Raw genomic sequence first — 8,157 nt, 5'->3', positions numbered from 1 at the left:
TACACTGTTACCAAGAAAGGAATCGCTAAGCAATTACCATGGAGTATGAATAAGCAAAGAGTGGAATTTGGAGATGATACAGTAATCAACTATACATATTTACATACTTCCACTCTCAACTTCTTGACTCTATCAAAGACATTTAATTTTAAAATAACGTTTCCACACATGCAGACTGTTCCATGCCCTAGTTCTCACCCGATTTTCACAGGGATTCTTCTCAACCTGTATCACAAACTCTTCTCACGTGCGCAGGTTTTTTGCTCAACTGAGAACATGTATTATTTTAGCACCATCTGTGAGAATAAATGTTGAGCTCAGCAGGCCATGTCCTGAACTGGTAAATGAGGGCACACCCACCTAAGAGGTAAAAATGCCCACGGTTAGCGAACTCTCAGGCATGTGTGGGTGCAAACGAGCAAGACGAGGATGATAAACGATCCTCTGCAAACAGGACCAGGATTCTAAATGATCAACAGAGGTGTTTTGTGTAAAGACCCAACTGGAGATACTGCAATACTACCGCAGTTGCCCTATAAATATCATAGACTTTAGTGTTTTTTTCTTTTTAAAATGTATTTTTAACGGACATAATGGATATTTAACATTAATTTTAGGTGTACAACATAATGATTTGATATATGTATATGTTGTGAAATGGTCACCACAACAAATGTAGTTCATAGTTTTGAGTCTTTTCATCAATTTGGTCAATGCTGAAGGCAAGGACCACTGTCAGGGTAATTTTTAGGTCAAAATAATGTTCAGCTGGTAACTCTGCTTTGGAAATATCTACCTGTGGGGGAGTCAGAGCTCATAAAACAGATTGCTTGGTTCAGTTATCATTTTGGAAAATACCACAACAGCTTTCACAGAGTTTCCTTCCAAAACTTCATGCTGTAATAGGTAGTGGGTACTACATGGTGCCACTTATATTTCTGTCAGGTAATACAGTGAGACATAGCAATGGATAACCACCTTGGATATTTATCTTATGCTGAATGGGTCATAGAATGCTTTGAGATAATTTCTTAAAAGCAATTTATCAACAGACTGCAGTAGAAATTGATATTTGGGTCTCTAGTGCTTGCTCACTTAAAGAAAAACCACTATGACAAATAAACCTGAGAATAATACCAGTTTACTACACTGGCAAAAAAGAATAACCATTTATTAAAGTAGATACAGAACACCTGTTTGCTCAGATTTTAATATTGCTTTACATATTGTGTTTGTGAAACAGTTCCTATTATATGTTTATAACCCCACATTTCAACAGACTACAGATTTATTTTTTCACTTGTCAAACACATAGTTGATAATCTTGAGAGGAAAATACATCAAAGGCATATATACAATTATAGAAGTTCTTATTATACATGTCTCATGGAAGATACATTTATTTATTACTTTTTACATATTCTAGGAGACATTCTAATGAAGATAAATAGATTCAAACTGGTTGATAAACTTCTTGTGGTTGAGGTCCTTCAGTTTATTTTTTGTGATAAGAAAATCCAAAATTATTAATGTTGAATTTCTCATCGTACATTCATCTAAAAACACAGTAAAAAAAACTTGTAAAGATTGTAGATTGGTTAATTTAGGTGTTTTATAGTGGCTTATTATCTAATTAACTGACTGCTGGGGATATCTGCTGGAGAAGGAAAAAAAAATCTGGAGAAAATTCTCCCAGTTATTTATATCTGATAAAGAAATAAAATGAAAACACAAAGAACAAAGAGCTGCAAAGCCACATGATGCTATTTCTGGCCTAGTCCATTAGGTCCTGATGAACATTTTAAGTGTTTTCTTTTTCATAAAGGTAAAAATCTGAAAAGAAAGACACATTGTATATGTTTTTTCCCAAAATAGAAATTTTACAAAAATATATACATATAATATATAAGCTGAAATTATGCAAAACCAATAAACAAAACACCATAGAAGAGTAAGTGGGTGCAGCATAGAGATTATAAAATGTCCCCACAGCAGTTTGGGGGCTTCCCCCTCCCTTTACCTGTTTCATGATTTTATAATCACACCTAAGTATCATCAAGCCTGAAATAAAGGCACTACTGACATCAGGTAGTGCAAAGAGCTCAGGTATTTCTTTAAGTAAAAAATACTTTAAATGAGTAGATGAAAATGCAAAGTGGCACATTTTTTCAACTCATTCCAGTGTCAAAGTTTAACCAAAACATCTAAATATACAAACGCAGCCTGGAAATATTTTAGTGCAAATATGAAAAGTAACAGCATAATTTAAAGTACTTAAATAAGGTACTGTGAGGGTAGGAGTCGTTCTCTGAGGTCTCCCTAGGGACAATTAATGTAATGGCATCTGGTGCAATGTCTTGTTAATACTTTTTAAAAATCAAGACAAAATCAGAGGTGAAAACTCACCTATTTATTATTCTAACTGATAAACTTATAAGGGGAGACTAAAAGGGAGATTTGTTGAAGATCAAAATATTTTCTTAGATTTGTTGATGGGGGGTCAAAAATAACATGAGTTCTCCTGAAGTCTGCACACACAATGCTGGTGGTCAGTTGCCTAAATGCTAGTGCATCTGAGAAAGCCCAGTTCTGGATGTGAGGCTTCATCAGAAAGTCTCGTCGTCATTGCAGTTGGTTGCCCAGTGCCCGAACATCTCACAGATTTCACAGTAGGGGCGTTCCTCGCTCCGACTGCCGTGGTGTGTGGAATGGGGGGGGTCCTCAGACATCTGTGCCTGGGTAGGACAATCCTCTGTGTCGTGGAGATCAAAGCAGTCACATATGTCACAGAAGAGGCGAGGTTTCTTCTTGGACTGTTTCTCCTGGTCATCACTACAAATGTTAACGTGCATAATCAGAAACTCATCTCCATCAGAAGAAATTCAAGAGACAGTATCACTTGTAATGAACAAAAAATAAGCAAGAATTATGGCTAAGTCTGGGAGCCTCAAGTGTTTAAGTACTACGGTCCACATTTTAAATTTTCACATCAAACCATTTTCACTCTCTTGCCAGATTTGTGGAAGTCAATTTATGGCCAAATAACCACAAAGCAATTGTTTCTCCAATCCACTGGAGAACCTTTTTTTTTTTTTTAATTTTACTGATGACGTATAGTTGATTTACAACGTTTTGTTAATTTCTGCTGTATAGCAGAGTGACTCAGTTATACATATATATATTCTTTTTAAAAAATTTTTATTGGAGTATAGGTGATTTACAACGTTGTGTCATCTTCTGCTGTACACAAAGTGAATCAGCCATACATATACATAATTCCACGCTTTTTTAGATTCTTTTCCCATATAGATCACCACAGAGTACTGAGTAGAGTTCCCTGTGCTACACGGTAGGTCCTTATTAGTTATCTATTTTATATATAGCAGTGTGTAAATGTCAATCCCTATCTCCCAATTTATCCCTCCCCCCTCTTTACCCCCTGGTAACCGTATGTTTGTTTTCTACAACTGTAACTCTATTTCTGTTTGTACCATTTGTACCATTTTTTTAGATTCCACCTAGAAGCGATATCATGCGATATCTGTCCTCTGTCTGGAGAACCTAACTTTAAAAACACACATTTATTTAGATGGAACTAAGGTTCCGCTCAGTATCGCTGGACGTGAAATACCTGTCGTAATTGTTCATGTCGTCACCGTTCCCATTCAGGGCTGCTTCCGACATCATCTCCACCTTCATCTTGAGATCCTGATTCTTCCTCTGAAGGTCCACTATTACTGAATTTAGGAAATCGATCTGATTTTTTAGGGAAAAAACAAAAGCAGATGTGTAAAATGTCTGAAGTGTGTTCGCTGGAGCATCAAGCAGTCTACAAGTACACTCTCAGGCTGTGGCTACAGAGATATATGCTGGAGTCGCAGGGGCCCACAGCAGCTGTGACTCAACCGTGTTTTACATTATGTTCACACACACACACACTGTACAGAAAGCGTAACCAGTTACTTGCTACACTAAACTACAACTAAGCCAGGACTTTTATGTTCTGTAGATTTCAAAAAGCTCATGGAAATTCTCCTCCAACTACGATTTAACATTCACTTATTAGTCACGGTGGGATGGTAAATGGATCTTCAGAGAAAAAGGAAGGCGTTCTAAAGAGAAGGCTTAAGCTCTCTTTCACCTGAGGAGGTGTGGCCACACACTAAACGGGCAGCATTCAGGCCACCTGGGCCCAGAATTGGGGCAGTGGGATAACGAGATGACTGCCCACCAGGAGGAAACGCTCTTGTCCTAACCTTGCAAAGCAAGGGCACTTTAATTTAAAATCAGTTAAGTTTCAGGACTTCCCTGATGGTCCAGTGGTTAAGACTCTGCACTTCCAATGCTAAGGGGCGAGGGTTCGATCCCCGGTCAGGGAACTAGATCCCACATGCCGCGTGGCACAGCCAAGAAAAGAAAAAAATCAGTAAGTTTCTTCCCTCTTCTACAAATACAAAGGTCTCATTTCTCTAAATGTCCATTGGGAAAAAAATCCCATTTTACAGTGTTAAAAAATACATCTGTGTGTGTGTATATATTCATACATACATATTCACTTTTTAAAGAAATATTTGGCCTTTTTTTCCTGCTGGGGCAGTTATGAAACAAAGCTAGAAATCACTAGCTTTGTGATTCTCTGCAGAATCTCCCTTCTGCCATTGAAGGCAAGACCCACTGAATCTCATCTCACTGCTCAAACTGTATTTTCTAAAGACTTTATCCTGTTAGCAGATACATATCAGAAAGGGGGGAAAAAGCCACAAAATGGATGTAAGTACAGTGGGAAACCACACACACACACACGTGCTCACAAATTAGGAAACATAAAACAAACCATTTGCTGATTGGAAGAAAAGTGTTGGCAGTGGCAGATGAAACAAACGGAAGCAGAAAGGAAGGGGGAAAGAGAAAACATTGTGAATTAAGTTTGTGCTCATCAGACATACAAACTAAGCAGAGACTATGCTATTCAGGGTAAATTAGGCTGTGCGTTGAATCCTTACATGCCTTTCAAAGGAGATGTCATAACTAAAACAAATCACTAATGCACTGAGTTTCTCTTTTATTTAAAAGTCAAAGAAGGCTTTTGTACCTTTGAATTTTGAATGGGGTAAGTATGTCCAAAATATATAATAAAAATTGAAAATAGATGTTTGTTGCTTGTGGGCTATACATTTCCAAAAACAGAATAGTTTGCCTCCATATAATACCATTTTTAAAACTAAGGCTATTTTGATAATTTTGGCTTTAGGAAACAGTTTTCAAGAACCCTGTCTTGGGGCTTTCCTGGTGGCGCAGTGGTTGAGAATCTGTCTGCCAATGCAGGGCACACGAGTTCGAGCCCTGCTCTGGGAAGATCCCACATGCCGCGGAGCAACTGGGCCCGTGAGCCACAATTACTGAGCTTGCGCGTCTGAAGCCTGTGCTCCGCAACAAGAGAGGCCGCGATAGTGAGAGGCCCACGCACCGCAATGAAGAGTGGCCCCCGCTTGCCGCAACTAGAGAAAGCCCTCGGACAGAAACGAAGACCCAACACAGCCATAAATAAATAAATCAATAAAATTTAAAAAATAAAAAAAAATAAAAAAGGAGATACTGTTCTTTAAAAAAAAAAAAAAAGAACCCTGTCTTTTTAAGGTAAAGATGAGGAAGGAAACTTTTATGGAGCAATTCAACTTCTAGAAATTTATCCTAAAGAAATATTAGTATGTCTGTAAAATGACAGGTGTTCAAGACAGTTCATTATAGCATTGTTTATAATACATCTAAAAGATCAGAAAACACCCCAAATGTCATGTCAACCAATAAGGCCTGATTAAATTATGGTACACCCATATAATGGAATACCATACAGCTATAAAAAGCTAAGTGCAGATCAGTTTATGTAATATGCCCCCATTTGTGTAAAAAAAAAGGAGGGGGAAAGACTGTATTAGTCTTGGCTTGTATGTACATTTAAAAAAATCTCTGAAAAAATAAAAGAAGACGTTAATAACCCTGATTACTTGTTTGGGGGGTTGGGAACTGAGCAGGAGAGAGATGGTGTTTGGAGGGAGATTTTTTTTTTTTTTACTGTACGTATTTTTAACGTTGTTTAATGTTTAGAACATATTAATGTATTACCTATTCAAAAGATTAAATGATTTTTTAAAAATAGCAAGTAAGCAAAGCAAAAGGAAGGAATATTACCTGACTCTCCTGGGCTCTTTCGTCCTCTTCTGCCTGAGTATCAGTATTACCTTATATTAAAAAAAAAAAAAAAAAAAAAAGTGGAGGGGGAATTTTTTAAAAATTTACAATCTTATTTCCTTGTTATTGCATTGAAAGGGCCAGTGTTAGAAACACATTCTCATGTGGAGCCCCACATGCGCCTCTCTGAGAACACGTTTGAAGTGCCTGTCTCCTCTCTGGACCCCTCGGACATGGTCGTCCTCTCTCAGGCCGGCCCACTGCGGGGAGGAACGCCGGTCACGGTCACGATCACGGCCGTCATTTCCTCCTCCCCGGCAGGGCACCTGCAGAGGCCGCGGCTGCTGCTGGGATGGCAGCTATTACCCACTGTCTTATATAAACTCCTGCCGATGCTCAGGCCCACGGAAGGTCCGGAAGTGGGGACAGGCAGGCGCGCCCCTCTGCGTGGGGCCTCATCCGACTACAGGCGGGCGAGCCCGGCACAGAGCGGCCCCGTCGGCGCGGCGCGGCGCAGCCGCCGCCTACAAAGCGCGCGCCCGCCACGAACCCCGCGTCCGCGGGAAGCAGCGGGGTCGGGAGGAAGCACGTGGCCATTTTACCTGACGAGCTGCTGAGCTGCCTCTTGTTTTCTTTGAGTTGAAGCTCCAAGTTCTTTACCTTGAGCTCAAGCTTCGCCTTGTCGGACTCCAGAGACTGAACGACCGCACGCAAGGACTTGGCGGAGGCGTTCTCTCCCCTGAGCGCTGTGACCTGAAACACACGGCTGGGCTTAGCTTCCGGTCGGAACACAGACGGGTACCTCCAGGGTCCCCGAGGTGGTACTCTACCTCATTCCTCAGCTTTTCCAGCTCTGCATCCTTTTCTGTGAGTAAGGCACTAGTAATAGTGATGGATTTCTGCAAGGAAGCTTTTTCTTCATCTGCGTCTTTTATTACCTTGGATTCTCTAAAAGATCAAAGAGTTAAAAATTCCAGAAATGAACCGAGAGAGCGGTCAGTGTACAACTGTCCTAGAACAAACGCGCAACTTTAGCTAATATACAGGGAGAAAGTATCACGGGGAAGTTTTACAGGGGGTTAAGGCTATTATGCTTGCAGAATGTTACTTGAAATTTTACTTACTGTGAGGGGAGAAAAAGTTTACCTATGCAGAGACATGCCAGAATCTGCATATCATTGTATCCGTTTGAATTTAAAGAAACAAGTTAATAACTTTGGAAGACGCAGAATTAAAAAACAAGACTGTTACACCCCCAAATAATTACTTTAAAAATCTAAGCCCCCCCAGATGAATTCTGTTACTTCTTGAATAAATCATTACCAAGCAATAACAACAATTAAAATACACACATGCAAAGCGATTAAACAGATGTCATGCAGAGCAGTTTTATGCTGGAAGTATCGATTGGTTCTCACTAATTTCAGTAACTTTCAGCAAGTTCCAAGAGTGTGTTTTGGAGATCTTCTGGGCCAAAACAGTAGCAGAGATTATTACCACTATTCAAACGGAAGGATTATTACTTTTCGTCCATAGACTCTGAAGAGGACAGACATTAAGTTGCTCATAGAAATCAAAGGTAATGACATAAAGGCTAGAACGGAAATGTGAAGATGGATTTCCAGGTGTAGAATGGAAGCCAAGGGGCATCTGGAGGGAGAAGGTCAGCACACGGGATGTATGTTCTCAGGCCGACCCAGCACTTGGTTATCAGCACAGGGACGGGGGCCGGGCTTTCCAGGAGAGGAGAACATTTGTCTTGGAGTCAGGGGAGTGGGAAAAGAAAGGGAAAGATGAAGGGAAGACAGGGGAGGAGGGCAAGACACAATAGAGACAACCCCGGAGGGCAGGCTACTATGTGTTTATAAATGTGTGAGTGTATTTAAATTTTCGTGGTGAAAATTCAAACGTGCCAAGGTCACGGAAGCCAAGGAAAGACTGAGGAGCTGTCACAGATGGGACAGCTAA

At 40.1% G+C, this 8,157-nt stretch overlaps 1 protein-coding gene across 4 annotated transcripts in view; it reads right to left on the bottom strand.

The window, feature by feature from the left end:
- Positions 1–1,166: 1,166 nt before the first annotated feature.
- Positions 1,167–8,157, bottom strand: part of CLIP1 (CAP-Gly domain containing linker protein 1) — a 125,971-nt gene continuing 118,980 nt past the window's right edge. For all 4 annotated transcript variants that reach the window (XM_059894955.1, XM_059894958.1, XM_059894957.1 and 1 more), the window contains 5 exons: positions 7,020–7,137; positions 6,792–6,942; positions 6,190–6,239; positions 3,632–3,756; positions 1,167–2,832 (listed from right to left, as the gene is read on the bottom strand). In XM_059894955.1, coding sequence (XP_059750938.1) covers positions 2,607–2,832; positions 3,632–3,756; positions 6,190–6,239; positions 6,792–6,942; positions 7,020–7,137 — 670 coding nt within the window. In that variant the 3' untranslated portion in view covers positions 1,167–2,606. The remainder of the gene's footprint in view (positions 2,833–3,631; positions 3,757–6,189; positions 6,240–6,791; positions 6,943–7,019; positions 7,138–8,157) is intronic.

The sequence above is a fragment of the Balaenoptera ricei genome, chromosome 14 (genome assembly GCF_028023285.1).
Source record: "Balaenoptera ricei isolate mBalRic1 chromosome 14, mBalRic1.hap2, whole genome shotgun sequence".
Lineage (NCBI taxonomy): Eukaryota > Metazoa > Chordata > Mammalia > Artiodactyla > Balaenopteridae > Balaenoptera > Balaenoptera ricei.
The sequence above is the reverse complement of the archived record's forward strand: the minus strand, read 5'-3'. Positions and strand labels throughout refer to the sequence as shown.